The sequence below is a fragment of the Zalophus californianus genome, chromosome 2 (genome assembly GCF_009762305.2).
Source record: "Zalophus californianus isolate mZalCal1 chromosome 2, mZalCal1.pri.v2, whole genome shotgun sequence".
NCBI lineage: Eukaryota > Metazoa > Chordata > Mammalia > Carnivora > Otariidae > Zalophus > Zalophus californianus.
This window is the reverse complement of record NC_045596.1, coordinates 2336311-2358890: the sequence shown is the minus strand read 5'-3', so window position 1 is coordinate 2358890 and position 22580 is coordinate 2336311. Positions and strand designations below refer to the sequence as shown.

At 55.6% G+C, this 22580-nt stretch overlaps 1 protein-coding gene across 5 annotated transcripts in view; it reads right to left on the bottom strand.

Moving 5' to 3' along the window:
- The window catches only part of RGS12 (regulator of G protein signaling 12), a 109973-nt gene that overhangs the window by 41982 nt on the left and 45411 nt on the right, over positions 1–22580 (bottom strand). For all 5 annotated transcript variants that reach the window (XR_004819911.1, XM_035726099.1, XM_035726101.1 and 2 more), the window contains exon 4: positions 6980–7001. Coding sequence is in view for 4 of the 5 variants with exons in the window: in XM_035726099.1 (XP_035581992.1) it covers positions 6980–7001 (22 nt within the window). In the remaining variant the exon portion in view is untranslated. The remainder of the gene's footprint in view (positions 1–6979; positions 7002–22580) is intronic.

Here is a 22580-nt window from a genome sequence, read left to right as displayed (position 1 = left end):
GGGTGGGAACACAGGAGGAGCGTGTGGGGGCTGCTGGCCGGGCCTCCCTTGGGCATCTGAGCCACTGAGCAGCCTGAGGGCCCCCGGCCTGGTCCTCTCTGCCCGGCACCACACCGCAGGGGACCCTAATCTGCACGGACGACCTGGCACGCCGGGCAGCGTGGCTCTGGCCTGCTGTGCCCCAGCCTCAGCTGTTCTCCGTAGAAACACCTGCAGTGACGTTCACCTAGTTCAGGGTGGTTGGATTTGGGTTGCTTTTTTTTTTTTTTTTAATATTATTTATTTGAGAGAGAGAGAAAACACAAGCAGGGGTGGGGGGCAGAGGGAAAGAATCTCAAGCAGACTCCCCACTGACCAGGGAGCCCGACACAGGACTGGATTCCACGACCCATGAGCTCACGACCTGAAGTGAAATCAAGAGTCAACTGCCCAACTGACTGAGCCACCCAGGCGCCCCCTGGGGTGACTTTTTTAAAGCCGTTTTCTGTTTTACTTTTTCTTATTACTTAAGTTATTTATGATACATATGTATCATTTTACCCAAAAAGGTCATTTTCCTCAAATATAGAATATGTAAAAATAAAGTGGGGATTCGGCATCAGTGGCTGGGAGGGGAGATGCAGCATCGGAGCTGAGCCCATCAGCTCCACGTCACCCCGCGGCTGCCACCCACCACACAGCCTTACCTCTTGGAGCCTTATAGCTCTCGCTCTCCCAGCCTCCGGCATGAACGGACCACCGTCCGTTCCTGGGGTCCTCTGTGTAGACGTGTGCCATGGCAGGAGGAGTGATCTCAGGGCTCTAGAGGGCTCCGGTGTGTGAGGATGCCAGAGTTAGTCACCACTCTGCTGGTGGACATTTGGCCCTGCCTAGCAGCGTGGCATCAAGATGGGGGCAGGGCAGCATGTACCGACCGTGGCAAGCACAGCGCCAGCATACAGCAGAACAACTCTCCTCCTCGGCCCTCACCGTGCTCCCCCGGGGCTCCCGTGGCTCCCACGGGGCCTCCTCCCTGCGCTCTTCCAGGCCCTATGCCGCACTCAGAGAATGCCAAGGCTGAAGGTCTGACCTGCTCAGTGCTGGCCATGGCATCAGAAGCCCCTCTGCAGAAGGTTTGCAAACCCTATCTGGTAGAGGAGTCATATCCAAAATATACAAGAAACTCATACAATTCAGTAACAAAAAACCCGAGTAACCAGATAAAAAAGGACCTGCGTAGACAGTTTTCCAAAGAAGACATGCAGCTGGCCAGCAGGCACGTGGAAAGATCCTCAACATCCCTCATCATCAGGGAGATGCAAGTCAAAACCCCAGTGAGGGATCCCCTCACCTCCGTTAGGATGGCTCTCATCACAGAGACAAACAACGGGTGTTGGTGAGGACGTGGAGAGAGGGGACCCTCGTGCACTGCTGGTGGGAAGGTAAGTTGGTGCAGCCGCCGTGGAAACAGTATGGAGGGTCCTCAAAAATAAAAACAGAACTTACCCTACAACCCAGCAGTCCTACCCCTGGCATGTGTCCGAAGGGACTGAAGTCAGGGCGTCAGAGAGACCTGCACCCTCACGTGCGCAACAGTCAAGACATGGGAAAAAGCGTCAGTCGACAGGTGAAGGGACAAAGAAATTGTGACATATCCATATGGTGGAGATTCTTCGGTCTTCAAGAAGGAATTCTGCCTTCCAGACACCATGGATGAACCCGGAGGATGCTATGCTACGTGAAATAAGCCAGACCCAGACAGTCAAATACTGTGCGTTCTCCCTCGTATGTGGGATTTAAAATATAGCTGATGCTTGAACGTCACGGGGGTTGGGGTGCCCTAACCCTAACTCCAATCCCTGCATAGTCAAAAATCTGAAAATCCACGTATAGCTTCTGACTCCTTGAAAACTTAACTACTAATAGTCTCCTGTTGACTGGGAGCCTTGTGGATGACACACACAGTCGATCCACACATATTCTGTGTGTCATTTGTATCATATGCTGTATTCTTAGAATAAAGTAGGCCAGAGAAAAGAAAATCATTAGGAAAATACACTTACAGGACAGTCCTGTGTTTATCAGGAAAAAAAAAGTCTGTGTCTAAGTGTGCAGTTCAAACCGGTGTCGTTCCAGGGTCAACTGTAGTCAAGTCCACAGAGGCAAAAGGTAGAATGGTGGTTAGCAGGGGCGGGGCAAGGGGGGTCACCGGAGGTGCTGGCCAAGCTTTACAAGCTTTACCGCAAGTTTCAGTTATAAGATGAGTTAAGTTCTGAGGACCTCAGGTACAAATGGTGACACTTCACAAACTTGTACACTTGTGATTTGCTAAGAGAGTCAATGTTAAGGTCCTCACCGCCCCCCCCACACACGTAACCATGCAAGGTGATGGCGTGTTAATTATCTTGATTGTGGCAACCATTTCACAACGTATATGTATGTCAAATCATCACGTTACATACCTTAAACGCATACAATTTTTATTTGTCAACTATGCCTCAATAAACCTGGGAAAAATTAAAATAATTGTAAAAAGAAACACAAGAAGCCTGTGTGCAGAATAAGGGTACTAGGAGCAGGGATGGACCAGAGTGCACAGGGCCAGGTACCAAGTGTGGCCAAGGATGCTCAGCCTGAACTAGCAGCCTTCCTTCCGGACGGCACCTGTCCCAAGGCCCAAGGTCCATGACATATATCATCTTAGTGGCTGGCTAAAATGACACAAGAGTTGCCCTCTACTCTGACTACAGTTACTAAACGATCCCAACCTGCTAGCACAGCCTCTTAGCTCCCAGTTACACAGGAACTAACGAGCAGGGGACATCTCCCCATCTCCCTGCTACTGAGTGCTGAGAACCAAGGCAGGACAGGCACTGCCCCGGAGTTTGCAAAGCCAAGGCCTGCGTGCTGGGTCGATGACGCCCGGCGCGGCCCCACAGCCCTGGCCACACAGGTCTCCTCAGCCCCCTGTCACCCCTCACCCGTCAGCCCGGGGACACGCCGGCCATCTCCCCACTGCCCTATGGCTCGCCGTACTGTGCACACCCCTGGAAAGGGCAGACAGAAAACAGGGTAGAGAGTAGGCTTAAAATCGAAGGCCATCTGCATTCAGAAAACAAAGAATTAAAGATTCCATGTCTTTTATCAGGTATTATTTCTGATTTCAAAAAAGGTTTCTGTTTCGAACAGGAGGTTAAAGGTTAAAACAATAAAACTAATAGAAATGACGGCTATTAGCTTAGGGCACAGAGTTTACAACTGACCTCAAAAATATGTGTGTTTGTTAGTAAGAGGCGATGGATGGCAGCTCCTGGAGGAAGACAAGAGACTGGCCACACCTGCCCCATGTGGGCCCACTGCCTGGGAAGAAGGCGCACCCACACTCCGGCACTCGGGCCAAGGTCACAGCCGCACGACTCAACCAGACCCTCTGCTTCTGTGCTCTACCAAATGCGGTTCTGCTGAGCTTGTCTGCTTGTGTTTGGAGAGGGTTCCGCTAAGAAATAAAAACTTAGGAAGCCACTATCCCAACCAAGGCTCGGGCGGGCACCTGCGCACCCTGTGAACGCCTTGATTCAGTCATTCGTCCAGCAGACACCCTGTGTACCGCCTGTCATGCGGCGTGCCGAAGCCACCGCAGGGAGGCCACCTGCTAGTGGGTGGGCGGGCAGACAACTCAGCCACACAGATGAATAATCAGGACGGCGGCCCTCGTCGGCCGCGCTGGGCAGAAACGAAGCCGGGCTGAGGCTCAGAGTAAGGCTGGCGGTGGGCACAGGCCCCTCTGAGGAGCTGCCGTAGGACGGGGACGTGGCCTGAGTGGCCTGCGAGACCAGGGCAGGGGGCAGTGCCCAGCGAGGTGAGGGAAAGCGCCACCTCCAGCCCCGGCAGCTCGGAGCAGGCAAGCAGCAGGCCCAGCTGGGTGTCAGTGGGGGAGCAAGCCACAGAGGGCCAGCAATCTCGGGGAAGGGAGCGAGGGGAGGCATCGTGGCGTGGACAGGCCCCCAAGGGGACAGAGAGGCTCTGGGAGCAGTGCGGGGAAAGCTGAGAGCCAGACGGGTGAGGTGACGTTCATGAAGCAGCTGGGGCGGAGGTGTCGCATGGCCCCTGCGGGGACTGTGCCCGTGGCCATGCCCGCGCGTGTGCCTGGGGTGGGGATGCTTACGCGAACGCTCCCCCTCACTCCTCACTTCTCAGCTTCAAAAGGCACATCTAGGAATGGCAGAAACCAGCCTAACCTTTTGGGGACGTAGGAGTTGGGTGGGAGGGGAATCCTGACAAAGCTGCTCAGTACGGGGTAAAAAAATAGGAGAGAAATAAAAAATGAGAATAAGCTTTTATTACAAGGAAGCCGCACTGTTCCGAAGCCCAGACTGAGAGAGCCGGCTGGCCCCTCTTGCCGCCACGCCAGAGGCCTGTGGCCCCACCTCTGCACTTCTGGTTTTCGGCTGTGGGCATCCTCTGTGAGCAAGTTTTGAATAACTTCCCACAGGGCGATGGCTCCATTTTTAAGCCTCTCTGTAATGCTAGAATGTCCTTCCTTTCCTGAAGGCAGAAATCTGCCCCTGGACTTCACCCCCAGCCCCGGGTCCTGGCTTGCCCTCCACAGAGGCCGACCTCTAACCCTGCCTGCACAGGGGGTCTCTGGCTACGGGGAGCAGTCGATGAGCCCCTGTCCTTGTGAGAAAGTGGAAAATCTCTTCAAGTTGACAAGGATCACAAACACAGCATTGTCCACTTCCTTAAAACGAAGCCACACAACTAGATGGTGAGAGGCTTCGAGATAAAGGGACACTATGTGAAACGGAAGACGACAGTTACTGACAGTGTTTCTGAGTGGGTGACGACTCCTCACCGAAGCCACGTGGGACGTCCACACGGAGACCACCCCAACCTGTGAATCGGCTCCCTGGGCCCTGCTCTCCTCCCGGAGCAGGTGTGCTGCTGGAGCTCCCAGGCCCCTCAGGGAGCCTGACTCTCCCGGCCGGCACGGCATCTCACACATCCCCGTGTGGAAACCCACCCTGAGCCTCCACCTGGGTCCACTCAACAGGCTCCCGTCCGCCGCTGGGGAGGTGTCCCCGGGAAGCAGGGCCAGGGACAGGGGGGCCGGGGCTGGACCTGGGGTGGGAAGACAGGCGCCATGAACCTCAGCAGCCGGGTTCCCTCTGCAGGCTCTGTGCTCGGGCCAGCCTCAGGGTCTGAATCCCTGAATCCCAGCCACTAACTCGGTGTGTGACTCTGATCAGTGTAGTCTCTTTCTGGCTCAGTGTGTTCATCGGTAAAGATGGCAGAATATAATGTATACCTCCTAGAACTCGTGTACAAATTCAATGAGGAACTTTTTCTTCTTACAAATCAGAAGAGAAATCGAAGGTGGGAAAATAATAAAATAATTTTAAAAGCAAAATAAAACACACATAAGCTGTCTGGAGCAGTTCCTGAGATCCAGGACATGCTCACGAAATAGTGAGCCCCTCCCTTCCCGCCTATGGCACGGAGGCCCCAAAACGGAGAAGGGCCCGGAAGGTGCCCGGAGGCACCCAGGTCTGCAGGGGTGGAAGACCCTGCAGGGGAGGGGGCCCTGCCTGCCACTAGCAGGACACCGCTTCCTCAGGAAGGACACACAGGACCTTGAGCTGGGGGCTCCCCACACTTGCGGGGCTTGGCTTTGTACACACTCTAAGTGGACGAGATTCCCAACCTCCGGGGCTCCTGCACCCGCTGCTGACAAAACAAAACTGTCACGACGATTAGGCTTAATATTTATGATGAAACTGAACTTCTCACATTTATAAATCTCCTACAGAAATGAATGTCTTCTACCAGGAAAGAAAGGGTAAGCATGAACAGAATGTTACAGAAACCACTCACTTTTGTCCTGGATTTGGTTACCGGGCCTATTTCTTTTTTTTTTTAAGGACCGATTAAATGGCATGATTATCACTGTACGTAAAACAGGGAACGTAATTCCTTTTATTAAAATAAGTAAATCCCCAAACAACCTTCAGGATCCATGGCCCCAGCCTCAGGGATCAGCACGTCTGTAATTCAAGAGGTGCTCGGCAGGCACCCCGCGAGCGGCAGGGAGCGGGACTGCAGGCTCGGGGCCCAGCTGCCCACCGCGCCAGCCGCCGTCCAGGGCCCACCACCAAAGCCAGCCATTGTGGGACAACAGAAAGCGTCGAGAAACCCACGCTGAGTTTCTCTTTCCCTTGTAGCCCCCAGGCACCCTCGAACCCCACACTTGTCCCGCTCTGGCTGCCGCCACCTGCCCTCCGACCCACAGCCAGCAGATCATGAGAACACGGGGCTCATACCTTTTAATACACTAGAAAATTCAACTCTCAAAAAACGGAAGAATAGATTAATTAGAACACGTGGAAAACAAAAGGGAACTTGCGAGCATAAGGACCTTCATGAGTATCGTAGGAACTTTGGAACCAGCACTGAGCTAAAAGACTGAGGTTCCATCAGAGTGTTTTCCGTCAAAGAGGACATCTGTGGCCTCCCCGTGTTGGATCACTCACAGGAAAGGAGTCCCCACGTACGACACTATTTAGAGGCAGGAAGAAGGCTTCCTCTCCACCCCGGGGCCTCAACTCACCCACTGGGCTCTTCCTAGGAAAGGGACACAGAGCACCTGAGTCTCACCCGAATTTCCAGAATTGCTCAAATTCGGCCAGAGCTCTGAAATCTTGGCTTGCTGGTTAGCAAGCCGGCGTGCTTGGACTCATCAGCACAGGTGTGGGAGGGCGCCACCAGCTCGGGGCCAGGCTCGTCACATGTCTCTGCAATGAACGGCTTCCAGAACTCGTGTCCCGGCCACCTGGGAGCCACGGCAAGCTCCTCCACCTCAGCCCCAACTCAAACCCTCCCCCAGGGGCCGGGGAGAGGCAAGGCAAACATCTCTTCTGGGTGAATCAATGGCAAATACACTTTCACAATTTGAACACTTAATTAAAAATAATAAAAATAGACATCAGAAATTGTGACTTACCCCCATCAGATACAGTTGCAGACTGAAAGAAAAGAGAGAGAGACATGAGTTAATGAAGCCTCATGACAAGTCGGGAAGCAGCAGGTCCGTCGTGTGAGCGCGGGGCTCCCGGCTCCGGGCGCGGGCGACCCAGGACACGCGGGCACCCCAGTGAGCCGAGCGCCGCGCTCCCACTTCCTGAGTGAACCCCGCCCAAGCCGGGCGGGCCGGGGACACAGGGCTCTGCGCAAGTCATCACCACTCTCATGGGAAGAGAACAGATCCCGGCATGTTCGACAGCATTAGGAACACCTCAGAGAAAGCTGGTTCAGAAGCCCACGTCAGTGCGGGCGGCGTGTGGAGCGCACGGGGCACCGGGGAGGCAGGCCCCCTGCACACCGCACCCAGGGCCGCCCCACGCCGGGCTGCTCGATCACCTCCGCCTGCGTGGGGACCCAAGACCATCCGCGGGGTGCCGGGAGACAGGTGCCGGTGACAGCCCCGCAGGGGTCAGCCTGCAGCCCGCCCGCCAGGAGGGAGCCTGGACCGGGTGGGAGTGGAGCAGAGGAGGGCGGTTGGCTCAGAGGCACCAGGGCAAGAAGGAACACGTTGTGCAAGAGGAGAACAGGCCAGTAGGCAGCAGGAGGCCGTGAGGGAGGGCCTGGCAGGACGGACGGTCGGAATGACAAAAGGCCCGTCTGAGGAAGACGACTAGAAGACGCTGCACAGGCCGAGGCCAGTAGGGAAATGGGGAAAGGGGAGGAGCGGCTGAGGAAGGAGAGCATCTGGGTGCACAGACACGGGAAGCCGGAAGGAGCCAACGAGGGAAGGACTCGAGAGCCTGCGGGGGACACCCTGCAATCCTGCTGGATGTCCTGGCCCCAGCAGAGGCCGCGGCTCCCCAGGACGGTGTAAGGGCCAGGCCCCCAAGGGTACAGGTGCTGAGACACTGGCCCTGGGGCCTCCCCCAGCCACCCCCCAGCCGTCACCACGTGCAGGATCAATCCTCGCAGCTACGTGTTCTCGGTGGTGACCAAAGCCCCCGGGGCTCAGGCCTGGCTACAGAATCCCTCCCTGGCGCTCTGGCATGGAGAAAGACCCTGTGTCCTCTCTGCGGAAGCAGGTGAGACCACAGTGCACAACATGAGGAAGGTCTTCCCAAAGGCCCAGTTGACAGCCCATTCCTGGCACCAGGCCCCTCTTAACCTCACCTCCCAGCCTGCATGGAAGATGGGGGACCCTCTCCCACTAGGAGCCCCTCACCTCGTGGGACTTAGACCCGCAAGGCTAGAGGGCCCGGCTAAGGGAGGACTTTCGGGCCCAGAAAGAGGGCCTGTCCTCCAACAGCCTGGGGAAGCCACTTCCTGACGGTTTTGGAAACGGGGCTGCTCACGGTTTCCAACCATCCTGAGTGCTGGGGCCACAAATACTCTAAAACTGTACCCTGGCACCTTATCAAGACGTTCCCAACAGTAAACACACACACTGGTGGCATGTCTGGTTTTTATACTACCATCGGGCCAGATGGGCAGGCGAGTATGTGCCGCGGCAAGCCAGCCCTGGGCCATCAGCCCTCAGCGACCAGGGGTCTGCCCTTCACTACAGCAGCGTGGGGCAGGCCCCCTCCCAGGCTGACATGAGCAGTGTGCAAAGCGGTCCTTCCCGTCCTGACAGTGAATCACCTACAATCCTGTTATAAATTCAGTAGTATGAAGGCACGTTATTCCCTGGAGATTATGAGAAAGAAATCCGCAAGACCACACACAAAATCAGATATACTGTCAATAATCATGTCTGAGAAATTAATCATAAAATGCAAACTTCTATAAATAGGAAGGCCACGGTCAACTTCATGTTATAATCACGGTGGAAACCACATTCGCAGACTTCAGCAGATGGGACAAAGGCACTAAAACTCTCTACGCCCACCCCCAAAATGAACCAAAACCCACGACCCAGGACAGAGGCGTGTCCCTGAAGCCAAAAGAGATGGAAGTAGGCGGGGTGAGAGTGGGGTGCCATGGAGTGGCAGCGGGGGGAGCTCCGTGTGCACGAGGCGGGCAGGGCGCTGCCAGACTCCAGCCCATGGGGCCTTCAGTGCAGCGCAAACGGATCCAGGTAAAGCGCAACAAACATGTTTTTTAAAAAAGTATCCTTTATTTTTTAGAAGAGTTTTAGATTTATAGAAAAATTGTGAAGACGGTACAGAAACAAACATGCTTTTAATATACTGCTGCTCCAAACCCAGCAAAGGAGCCACTAGGCGGGACCCAGGGGCTGGGCTGGGCGCCGGGCACAGGGCACAGCCCACACACCCCGGGACTCCTGGGCCGAGATGCCCAGCTCCCTAATCCTTCCAGGAGGAAAGCAGTCCGACTGAGGCCCGCAGGAGTTCCAAGAAGTGAGCCCACCCAAATTTGAGCTCACAATTCAAAAATCCCCCCGAACTCGAGGTAAAAGCCCACCAGGAGAAACGACAAGAGATCCTCAGGCACTGGAAAGTTCAGATACAGAATGCCCCGGAGCCCTGGAATCATCGGCAGACGCCGTAACACAGACGAGAGGAGGTGAGGGGGCCTCCGTGAAACACAACCCTCCACGAGGCGTCTGGCCGTGCACAACGCTGAGATTAGACACCGGGGAGAGAGGCGAGCAGAGGGGAAGCTGCTGAAGAGAGAGTCTGGGAACTGGAAGACAGCCCTGCAAACGGTCACCCTTGCGGCCGCTCGGAGACCAGAAGGGCCGGGACCGAGCAGGGGAAGGAGAGGCAGGAGGCCTGGACGCGGGCCAGTGAACTCTTTCAGAAAGGACAGCTCTCCTGCTGGTGCCAGAGCTCACCACCCGCAGGCCACCCCTGGGACCCCTCACGCACGTCCTCCGGGAGAGGTGCCCCAGCATTCTGGGTGCCTCGGTTGTTCACCGTGTTCCAGGAGGCACTCAAGAGCTCTGAGCCACAGCCTCAAATGTGCATTTCCTTCCCTTTCCCCAGTTCGGGAAGCTGTGTCCAAAGAGCACCTCCCAAGCTTAAAATGCTAAGGAAAGTTCGGGGCACCTGGGTGGTGCACTCAGTTAAATGCCCGACCCTTGGTTTCGGCTCAGGTCATGATCTCAGGGTCATGAGATGGAGCTCTGCATCAGGCTCTGCGCTCAGCAGGGAGTCTGCTTAAGATCCTCTCTCATCCTCTGCCTCTGCCCCGCCCCCCCAAAATCAGTCAATCAATCAATCTTTAAAATGCTAACGAAAGGGCGCCTGGGTGGCTCAGTCGATAAGCGTCTGCCTTCGGCTCAGATCATGGTCCCAGGGTCTGGGGATCGAGCCCCGCATCGGGCTCCCTGCTCAGCGGGGAGCCTGCTTCTCCCTCTCCCACTCCCCCTGCTTGTGTTCCCTCTCTCGCTGTGTCTCTCCGTCAAATAAATAAAATCTTAAAAAAACAAATAAAAAAATAAATAAAATGCGAAGGAAAGTTCTAGGCATCTGGAAAGCTGTGGGCTAGTGGGCTCATCCTGGAGGGGCCAGTAAGGGCTCAGAGGTCACAGATGTCCCCCCACCACCCCACATCTTCTCAAGCTCACGATGGGATTGCTCCTAGCACATCGCAGGGTGAGGCAGGGTCACAGGGAGGTCAGCTCCGCAGCCTCACTCACGGCCTCCACCCTCCGGTCTGGACATGTTGCCCTGGTGACGCTCATACCCCAGGCAGAGCTCTATGGAGACATGCTTCAATATTATCCGGACACAGGGGCGCCTGGGGGGCTCAGTCGGTTAAGCATCTGCCTTCGGCTCAGGTGTGATCTCAGGGTTCTGGGATCGAGTCCCATGTCGGGCTCCCCACTCAGCAGGGAGTCTGCCTCTCCCTCTGCCTCTGCCCTCCCCACTCTCAAATAAATAAATGAAATCTTTAAAAAAATATATTATCCAGACATAAAACCACTCTCCTCTTCCAAGTTCACATATTTTTGGAGGAACAGGTGATGACTTTTCCTGACTAGATTATTTAATTTGCAAATAAATAGTGTATAATTACCATTAACCTGATTCTTCTGTTTACTGTCCAATATTTATTCTATTTTACAAGCACGCAGTGGCAGAGCCGGGCCATGACATCAGCCGATCCCTGCTCAGCACTCCAACTCCCCGGCCCCTGAGATGGGCATGGGAGCAGGCTGAGAAGCACGGATCAGGGGCCTTCGCTCCAAGAGGAGGTAAGGCCTAAAGAGGTGAAGCGGTCTCCCACGGCAAGAGGTGGTGGCAGGGAGGAGCCGGGAGGCACCCCTGCGGGGAGCTCCGGCCTGGCGTGCTTTACTGGTGGCCGTGCTCGGTGCTCGGCAAGGGGGGTGAGGAGGCACAGGCAGACAACCTGCCAACAACGGGAAGCTGGAAAAGACAGGGAACCCCCAAATCATTCTTGTTTGCCCCAGGATCAATAACATGTCTATGCTGACCCAAGTTACCCTTTTAAAGCCTGGTTTGCAATTTTTCTTAGCAGAGCCCGGCTGACGGGGGGAAGCAGTCCAAAATGGCAAAGCTTCAGAAACCCCCCCAGATACTTCCCATGGAGCATCCCCCACAGCGGGGAAGCCTGACGCTCAGGGTGACTTAAAGTCAGGCAATCCCAAGGTCTCAGCACACTAAGACCAGTGGACCACGACAAACGCTTTTATGAATTCCAGCTTAACACCCCTAACATTTACTCTGATATCCAGTATAATCCGGATCAAAAACTCGTTTTCATTAGTCTGTACTCGTGGGCTCTTCCTGCATTCCCATATCTACGTGTTACACTTACAAAAGCAGCAGAACCGTAAAAACAAGCTGCTAGTGACAAAGATCCCAGTAAGTGAGCATCTGTCTGTGCTCACCGTAACGAAACAGCTCGAGAGTGTTCTAGAGGAACACTAGAGTGTTCTAGAGGAATGCCTACAGGACTGGAATTTACACTGACATAATGTATTTGTTTGAAAGAAACTTACAAAGTATTTAGATACGCAATTTAAGTTCAAACCACCTCAATTCCTTGGGTCAGCCTCTTAAACCTGATAGTTCAGTGGAAATGGGACCGATTCCCAGCAGGAAATTTGGATGACACAGGTTCCATGGATATTTTATTTTAAATCAATGGTGTTAAAGTTTCAGATCATTAATATGAAGGGAAGTACATGACAAATCTAGCCTTTATCAAGGCTGATCCTGTCTGTAACATTAGACAAGAGCAAGTATTAAACTATATTGTCACCAAATTACTTTGATATATAGTAATATATAATAATACCAATTTTCAATTTTGAGCCACTGACAAAATTTCCTACCTTGGACATAAAAAGTATTAATCAGTCCTATCTGAGTCCTAAATAAGAGACCAAAGGCTGTCAGTTGCCCAAATGCATCAAATGTTCTGAATACAAAGAGAATATAAATAACCGAAATGATGAAAAGCCTTAAGAATTTAACACTTCCTATTTGTATCTAATATATATTTATTTGACTTTTTAAAAACTTCATCACTGGGGCGCCTGGGTGGCTCAGTCGGTTAAGCGTCTGCCTTTCGCTCAGGTCATGATCCTGGGGTCCTGGGGTCAGTGCTCAGGGCTCAGCGGAGAGCGCGCTTCTCCTTCTCCCTCCGCCCCTTCCCGGGCTCGTGCACACCGTGCACGCTCTGTCTCAAATGAATAAATAAAATCTTAAAAAAAATTTTTTAAAGATAATGAAAACTTGATCATTTAAGTTTTAAGTGACTGCTCACTGGACCGAGTGTGGAAGCGAGCAGGCCCACGTGGGGCCTGCAGGGGCGGCTATGCGCTGACTTGGGCTCCGTGGGCCCAGGGGTCTTCACACCCAACCACAATCCCCTAAGGAGTTGTCAAATCAGTTCAGGGGCCATGAGCCGCCTCTGTCAACCACCAAGTAAGACGGATAGAAAAACGTGAAAGGAAAATACCAAGTACTTCCCGGGATCCATGCTGTGCTCAGGCCCAGCTTCAGAGTCACACGTGTGTGCACGTGAGCACGCGCATCATGTGTGTGAGGTCCTGATGTGACCCGCATCTCTCCCTGTGGAATGCAGTCCCAGGACTCTGAGAGCTGCTGCAGGAAGGACCCAGCCCCTCCTGTACCCTCAGTGCACCCCTTCTCGCACCCCTCACCCCTCCCCCCTCCCCCCCGCCCCGCTCCCACCTGTGGCCTCACCTGCAGCCCACCTACCTGGCTGTGGCCTCAGCTACTCCTTCTCAGGGAAGCCTTCCTTGCCAGGCCCCTGAGGCAACCACAGCCTTGATGTCTGCCCTTGCCGGTCAGCTCCCAGGTCCCTCGGTGGCGGGACACAGGAGCGACCTCCCAGAGGCCTGGTGAGAGGGCTGTGTTCGGCACCCGTCCCCACGCTGGGATGCCACAGTGTTCTATCCCAGCCCCGGCTCTCTCCATGTTCACGCATATGAGTCACGAGCACACGCACACCCCACATTATGCTTTCCAGCAGCTCCAACCAGAGACACCTGGATATAGGGCTCCCATGACGCAGGGAAGAGGCCCATATTTCTAAGGCTCAAATTGTGATGTTCACAATAAAGAATTTCTGTGATCCGGGAGACAGGGATGACATGGGGTGAATGGCGTGGGGTGAGGGCATTCTGGGCGTTTTCAGCGCTGCACAACGTGGGCGAGGGTGGACCCATCATGGTGCAGCACACCACAGTGTGTGCAGCGGGGAGGGGACAGGGCAACCGAGTGTCAGATATGGGCAGAGCCCCAGAGCTCAAAATGGAACCTGAGTTTCGCTTAAAGTGCGTGTGCGTGTATGCACCTGCATCCCAAAGACCTCTTCATTCTTCGATAAAATCAGAAGAGAGCCAAGCAGGCCAAACCCACAATGACAGCATCTCCCCAAGAATTTAAGATTGAATGTTCGTGTCACACCCTTGGTGAAGCCTGAGATGATGCATTTTGCAAACACCCTGATGAGCGGCACACAGGCTCCTCACTAACGCTAGGTACTCAGTGTGAACATCTGACCTCACCCAGAAATCCTCTGACCTTGACATAAACACTGCAAATCCCATTTCCTCACCAGCTGGCCCAATTCAAGAAAGACACAGGGTGGGAAGTGGCCGAAGGTCTGGGATGATGCCCACGACCTCGCATCCCGACAAGACAGCAGGGGCCGCCAGTGAAGTGAAGGTAAGCACGGCCTTCCTGGGATGCTCTGTGCAGGAGGCGGCACCACGTCTAGCTCTCAGACACTGTCATGGAGGCGCTCCTGCAGGAATAGGACACGCAGGGACACGCAGGAGGCCGGAATCCAAGCCCCACTCTCGTGTGAAGTTGAAGCCCAACCCCAGGGACGCATTTTCTCATAAAGGCTGAGATGTGTCAGTGGTTTTAAAACCTCCACCCAGCAGAGTTGAGCCTCAAGCTGGAGACCCCCGTCCTCCCCAGGCTGGCTCCATCAGCTCCCAGCAGCCCCTGGGCTCCAGCAGTTGTCCTGTGGGTCAGGCAGGGCCGGGAGAGTTCCAGCTGAGATTGCTTCCACTCATCAACGCCTCTGCACGTGCGAGGGATGCATGCAACAAAGCCGCACACCAGACCGGGCAGCCCTGCCCCCAGGTGCTTCTGCTGGGCGCTGAAGATGAATCCAAAAATGTCAGATCCCTGCTGCCTGCGCAAGTCAGGTGCCACGGGAGAGCATGGCACAGAGAAGGGCACACAAAGGTGTCCCCATGGGGTGTCGCTGGAGAAGGGCTGATGCAGGGCAGTGAGCAGCACACCCAGGGTGCAGGCAAGAGAGCAAGGTGGGGGCAAGGAAGGAACAACGTAAGGACAGATTTGGGGGCTGAGTCTACGGGGCCTGCCGACACAGAGGGCTCGAGGGATGGCCTGAGTGAGGGGCAGTGGAGACCGAGGGAGAAGCCCAAGTCCAACTTGGCACTGTCCCCCACCCGCCTCCTGCACGTCCAGAGGGAGCTGGGAGCAGACATGGACCTGCTGCTGGGTGTGGAGCGTGGGATCCCCGCTGCAGAGGCAGGCTGGAGAGGGCAGCCTCTAAGTGATAGCTTGGAGGCACCTGGAGAAGAGAAGCCAGGGAGGGATCCTGAGGGAACGGGGCCCCCAGGAAAGCTGGTCAAGTGCTGGGACACCCAGACATCCTGCTGTTTTAGGAAATCTGGCCTTTCTTTCGTGGGAGGATGTCAAGCACCGACAGACAAGTCGTTCTGGGACAGATGGTGAGAAGGGGCAGTGTGCCGGGCACCCCTCGCGGGATCAGGGGGAAAGAAGCCTGCGTGCCGGCCGCACCCCAGGACTGGGGGTGCAGACGGCAGGACCGTCTTCAGCAAATACCATGGAGGGAGAGCTGCTGCTGCAAGGTGGCCCACTTCTTCCTGAAGGAAAGGGGAAGACGTGCAGACAGAAACTGGAGTCCACTGCAAACAGACCGGGGAGTCTTCTTATATAGACAGCCAGGAGCAAAGCCTCCAACAGCGAGAGAAGAATGTGTGTAACCAGTGCATTAAGTGGGATGAACACGGATCACAGACCCAAGGCCCCTCCCCCACGGGCTTTAGGGTCGAAAGTGATCTGGGGCAAAGTACGCACCGACTGACTGACCGCCAGTCACGCAGGGCCAGCCCACTGGACAAAGGCCTGCGGCCCTCCACCCCAGCTCTGCTTGGCACCGTGGTAGCCCCGTGAGTGGGGCAGGCCGATAGGAGAGATGGGCAATGAAGAGAAGTCCGTTCGTCTGAGCTAAAAAAGGAGAAACTCAGCCAAATGCAAAAGAATTCTGTACAGCCCACCCCACTCATCCCAGAGGCTCGGAGCCAGCCGGGCGGGCGGCGGCCCACAGAAGGGCGGCCTGCCATGCTCGCTCCCACCCCACGGCCAGCCTGGTAGCCGGGCAGCCCACACGGCCTCCCCTGGGGACCTAAGCCTGCTGTCAGCTCTCCGTCCCTGCCACCCGCCCCGACCCCCGTGGTGACTGGAGCCGGCCCAGCCCATCGGTGGCGCCACAGCGGGCCCTGCTCGCATGGCCGGCCCTGCCTTCTTCCCCACCGAGCCTGGGCCTCCCCAGGGGCAAGCCCAGCTGGCCCTCCTCCCCGCCACCCCCCCTGTCTTCCTCCAGCCTCTGTGGGGCTCTCTGCAGGACCCACTCACCCTCCACACGTCCCGACATGGTGCCCCGAGCACGACCACCTCCACCACTCATCCCGCGGCACCCAGAACACCACCGTGTCCTTCTAGTGCAGCCCTTCTTATTTTCAAAATCCTACCCAGAGCCCCAGTGCACGAAGAGGTGAAAGCCCCTTGGTCTCTGGAAAGTTCTTTCCCTCACACACTAGCAGCCCGAAGGCAGCCGCCAGGGCAGACAGACCTCAAAAGGCACCGGTGACATGAGATGCGCTCCCAAGTCCCTGCCCGGCAAACCTCTGCCAAACGTGCGGCCCAGTGGGGTCTGTAGTTCAGGACCAGGAAGGAGGGACAGAGCCCAGGAGTGCCTAAGCTCCGTGTGCAGCCCTGCCGGTGGGAGGCCCGGCCCCCCAAGAGCCGCAGGGGCAGTGGGGTGAGGGGTCCACCCAGGATGCCTGCTGCAGCTTTCTTCTCGTGACGCTCCTATTCCTTTCAGGCTGTGGGGTCATGTCCCCCACGCAGCCTCGGCAGCCTCTGCGGCTGACACCCGTCCTGACGTGCTTGGAGGACGACGGATGGCTTTGTTCGGACAAAGGGGCATATGTGCACGTTCCAAGTCTACTTCCGCTCAATTTCACTCCTTACAAGATGGACAGACTGCAATCTGTTCATTTGGCCAGCGAGAGCCTCTCGCTTTTCCTGGGTCGGCAACCACCGGCTCTCCTTTGTGCTCCTCAAACGACTGTGGGAAAGCGCTCCCAAGGAGGTGGAAGGGCTCTCTGCCTGCAAGAAACACAGCCTTTCCCGCCACACGGCGTCCACTGAGCACACACACACACTGGATGGTGGCCTGGCCCCCCGGGGCACCCCCACTTCCGCACCAGCAAGCGGAGGCTCCGAGGGAGAAGCAGAGCCGGTGAGGCACGGAGCCAGCCTTCCCACACGGGCCCCCCAATCTCACTCCCCTTGCCCCATGGGCCTGTGGCGTTAGCCCCCCACAAGGACCCGCTTTCTGCCCACTTTCCATTGGGCCCCCCTGGAGCCCGGCAGAGCTGCACGCAGTACCTAGCACTCATCCCATGACCTTCCGGCACCTCCTCGACCCCAGAGGGGAGGGGGCTGCTCGGGTACGCTGCTTAACACAACCATACCACCCAGTTTGCACACACCTGTGCCAGCAACTTACTTGCCAGTTTGAGCATTTGCAAAAATTTTGGAAGGGATCCAAATCATTTATGCAGGCAAGCACAAAGGCAGATTTTTAGTGACCTTTTTTTTTTTTACTCAGAATAAAAACCAACATTTTCTAAAACTTGCCTTTATATACCATTGAACTGAAAATGCAGCCTATACATATGTACAAATAACTAACTGGCTAATAGGCCCACAAAGGACACAATATATTCAAAATTCACTTTTCCATCCAGGACGAGGAGGGCGGTCTACCAGAACACGAGGCGGCCCGAGGCGGCCCTGCAGCGGGCACGCCCGTAAACATCAAAGGCACCTCTCCACCCTCTCGAGTGAGCGTTAGTAGTCCCTGGGTTTTGCAAACCACATCCCGAGTATTTTTAAAATATATTAAAATCTGCACTCACTGCATCAGTATAATCCGTGACCTCTCCAACTGACCTATTCCTATATTCCATGTAAAGGGAAGAACACAGCTCCTTCCCCTTCACCTCACGTCCAAACCCGTCACTTCGAACTGACTCCCCTGCAGCTCCCCAGAGGTCCCTGGGCATTTGGAAAATATCAGGATGAAACAACTCTCAGAAAAGAATGAATTTAAAATCAGTACCCTGTAATTAGTGACAATCTTCTGTAAGTAATTTCTTTTTACCTTTAAGTCAACACAGCATAACCACAAGAGGAAAAGAAACATTCTTTTTTAAGTCTCAAACCTTTTTTTTTTAAAGTTTCATAGTAAGTTCAACTTTATATATAAAAGCTCAGATAATAATCCCTATGCCAGGAGTTCCCTATGTACCTGTATGAAGCAGAGTCACCTCACTACGTTTTACAATATTAGATACAAAATGCTGATTTAAAGACTATGACAGATTTTAATAACCCAGTTGAAATTTAACACTTCAACACAATGAGCTCACTCGTCTTAAAATCTGTTAGCATTAGTCCGGTAGGGACGAGAAAAGCACGGGATGCTCTCTGTACGGCCGACTTACAAGGCAAGCAGCTGGGAGCCGGGGAGGCTGGGCTGGCCTCGCTGCAGCCGACCTGCCCGGCCCAGCCTCGCTCCGGGCACCTGGGGTCCCAGAGCCTCGGGCGTGTGCTTGAGCTCCGTGATGCAGACAAGCACAGTTTCCAAAGTTCACACCTAAAATCTACCATTCACTTAACAGTTTAAAAACAAAACAGTCACGGAGATGCCAAGTTGTCTTACAGAAGATCTGTTAAATGACAAGAAACAGCTAGAATAACTTACCTGCTGATCATTTAACATGTGCGTTTCCTTTGACAGCCCTTTTCCCAAATTCATCTTAGGACAAGAACACTTCCGACCCACACCAGGCGTGCGGATCTACACTATACCATTTGACGCGGCAGCATGCCCATGCATGTCAGGGAAGTTTAAAGACATTTCAGATGAAGTTCCATTCCGCTCCCTCCGTAACCCATGGCAACAGGACACTGCAGGAAGCTGTGGTTTGCCAGGGATTCAGACTCTATCTCAATTGTCTCATGTGGAAAAAAAAAAAAAAAAGCCGTTTACATAAGTCACGCTGTGAGATCATTTTTCAAGTATTTCCTCTACCAGATCAGAAGAATAAAACTTCAGCTGATAGGGGTAATTCTCAGTCAGTACAACAGCTGCAGAGAATTTGTTTTTTTAGCAGTGTGGCGCAGTTCACAGCCTTAATTACAGTTGCTGACGATTCTATTATAAGCCTCCATATGCACGAGTTTATGTGATGCCAACCTGCGGATTCGGCCGTATTCCTAAAACCCGTCTCACGCATCTATCTCTGTCCCATGATCCGCCTCATCTGCCTTCTGACGCCCGATACAGGCTGAGAGCGAGGGAACCACGGCAGATCCTGCTGGACAGAGGAAGAAGAAACAGGAAACTGAGTCTAGAACCTAGGTATCACTGCAAACAGACCTGCTGACTTTCTGGAGACCCAAGGGCAAACCGCTCACCCCAAAGGGCTTCTTTGCGCCACATTATGCATGTCTGGGTCCCCTCTGCACGGGCTCCAGCGCTCAGCACCCCCACGCCCCCACGGAGGGTTAGGCAGCCACAGACCTCGGGAAGCATCCTATCCAGGGCTGCAAACTCAATGCCAACAGGGTCAAGAGGCTGGCAGGATGGCCCTCAGGTTTGGGGTCGGGCCCTCAGCTGACCACCCTGTCCATGCTGAGCCTGTCCTGACTTTTGCTTTTCCGTGGGAGAAACATGAGCATTCCCAATGCGAGCATTCAGTGAAGGGAGTCTGGGACACTGAGCACGGAACGGTGTTTAATGCAGAAATATACAGTGCCTGCCTGAAAGGTGAAAATCTTACAGACGAACCATGGGCATCAGCTCAAGTCGCCTCAGACTGCTTTTCTCAAAAGGTCCACACACAACGAAAGTATGAACTGACATCAAGGCAAGAGTGAAGAAGGGGCAGAAGCCGCCATGACCATCCACACCAACTGAGCACAGGAAGCGCCTGGCCTGAGGGGGCGGGCGAGGGAGGGGCTGGGAGGGGGAGAGCACAGCCCAGGGCTGGGGGACAGGCTGGGGGACGAGGGAAGGCTGCACGGAAGGCCAGGACCCGGTGAGAGAGGGGGGATGGGAGCGGCAGCCTACAACATGGGTCCCCAGGAGGTGGGCAGGGATGCGCCAGGCAGCCCCACCTCTCCCCCTGCCCCATGCACCCTGCGCCTGGTGGGGGTGATGTAACAAGCCTCAGCCCAGAGAGCTCCTTCCAACCCTCCTGGGCGTCCAGGGCTCCCATGGTTGACCCGCCAGGCCTGGAGGGGCCTAGAGCCCCTGCCCTCGCTGGGGCCTCATCTTTAAGTTCCATGGCCCACCCACTCCGCCTGCTCTCCAGGACTGTCTTTCCCAAACAGGGCAGTTGGCAGTATGAAGGAAGTGGGGGCTGCCACTAACAAACAGATCCCCCGGGCACACCAACAAGCCACCTCTTCTGGGAATAAATCAAGTCTGGCAGACAAAACCCGCAAGCCCACCTCCTTCCCCCGGCGGCCGAAAGAGAGGGAAGCGGCGGGCAGGGCGCTGTGTGGTTACCCACTGCAGACTGGCAAGGCTGAGACAGGCTCTGGCCAGGCCCAGCGGGCAAACAGGACACACGCCACCCTCCCTTCCCCAAGCCACTCACCACCACCCCTCCCGCCCAACCTCACCCTCCAACAGGCACACACCCATGCATGCACACACGAGCACCTTCTGAGGACACACTCCGGCAGGTTTTCGTGGGTGGTCAGTCGAGCCCGGGACTCTGTGACCCTGGTTATTTGCCCTACTGATTTCCAAGGGGCCTGCACTGATTTGTAGGTTTGGGGAGAGGACAGCGGGCCTCTAGTCCCGAAGGCCTGCCAGACCCCGGAGGACCACCAGGGACCGAGAATGGAACCGGACTGCAGAATAGGAAGGCCATGCCCACAGGGCACCCTGGGGGACCTCTGGCCAGGACCTCGACAAAACCCAGCACCTGGGCGCTGAGCCGTCTACACCACCACTCAGGGGCCAAGCTTCTTTTTATTTTAATCACTTCAGACAGAAATGCCCACATCCCAGCAGAGGAAGTGCAATTTCATCTTGTCTGTGTGGTCTGCCACGTGTGGCCCGAACAGCGGCCTGCCCCCACGCAGCTCCACGCACCACAGTCTCTCTGCAACCCTGTGTCCCCTGGGGGCTTTCTGTGTCTCCCCTCTGGCTGTCCGCCTGCCCTTCTCTGGTGTCTGCAGGGCGAGGAAAGGGAAGGGATGGGGGCAAGAATCTGGCGACAGACCCCCTATGCTGGATGGCGCCCTCGGCCCCCAGAGCCTGGCTCACCTGCGGGGGAAGGAGAGATTCCCAGGCTGTCCAAGTGTCCCAGAGTCCCAGCAGCTGCTGAGGGCAAGTGTCCAGGACACCGGACACACTCACCATCGCATCCTCCCTATTCTGATGGGTATGTTGGTTCAGGGCCAGTTGGAGACTGAGTTCAGACGTGGGCCCACGAAGATGAGCCCCTAATAAAACCAGCTGCAGGTTTGGGTACAAGAAAAGTCTGGTGGGGGTGGCAGTGAGCTGCGCAGAGGGGCAGCAGGGAGAGTGCCAGCTCAGCGGGGGCGCGGGGGGTCCTCGGCCCCCGACCCCAGGCCTGCCTGACCACGGGAACCGCCTAGCAGAAGAGCCAGGGGCCTTCGATGGGGAGCTCTGGCCCCGGAACCCAGACAACAGGAAGTAGGTCCCAAGCACCCACTGACGCATCACCAGGCTGGAGAGACCCCAGGGGCCCCTTGTTCCCCGCGCCTGCCCAGGGCGCTGTCCTGAGCTGGGAATCTGGTGTAAGCACTTGGGAATGGCAGCAGAGGCCCTGTGGGGACAGGGTCAGAGAAGCTCAGGGGAGGGTCCGGCCCCAGCCCACCGATGAGGGGGGACAGAGGACATTCCAGAGGGAACACAGGCAAGCCGGGCAGGCAGAGAGCCCTCTGTGGCCACCTAGAACACCCTGCTGAGAGCCCCTGCTGTATGCTGGCAGGAGCCCTCCTGGCGGCAGCCTCCCGCCTCCCCAGGGACCTCTCATGGGTTCTTGCCCCCAGCCCCACGCCCGTCTTGGGAGGGGGAGGAGCACCTTCCCCTTAATGCCCTGGACCCATCAGGACTTCCCAGGTCTTCTGGAACACACACACTCTACTAAAGGTTCTGGCATGGCAGAGAGAGATGAACATGGGGAGCAGCCTCACCTCAGGTGCAGGCACACCCCCCCCCCCCCCAAGTCTGGGCAGGTTGGAAGGAAATGTATGACCTCGGCGCCCTCTGCTGTCCAGGCCCTGAACTGCCAGTCCTTGCTAACCACACCTGGGCCGTCTCCCCAGCACAGTGCTCTAGACCTCTAGACCTCCACACACAGGCAGGACCTCCTGCTCTGCCCCTGTGTCTGCCAGAGACCCTTACACACACAGCCCCACTGACCTGGCTGATGAACACACCTGAGTTCTCCACATTCAACACAGAAACGTCACTGTCTCCCTCAGCTCCCTGTTCTAAGTTTCCCCAAAAGCCTCCCTTACACTTAGAATAAGACCCCAGGTCTCGGCCAGGCCCTCCCTGCCTTCTGTTCCCAAGATCTTCACGTGCCGACCCCTCACATCGATGGCTCAATGTGTACACTCCCTCCTCAGAGAGGCCCATCTCTGGTCACAAACCTATTCCAGTGCCCCCCTGCCATCCCCCCGCCACAAATGTGCCACGCCTCCTTCCAGGATGTCCCCAGTACCAGAGGCCTCCCACTGGTGTCCCCAGGTCCAGGGACCTTTCTTCACCCTAGT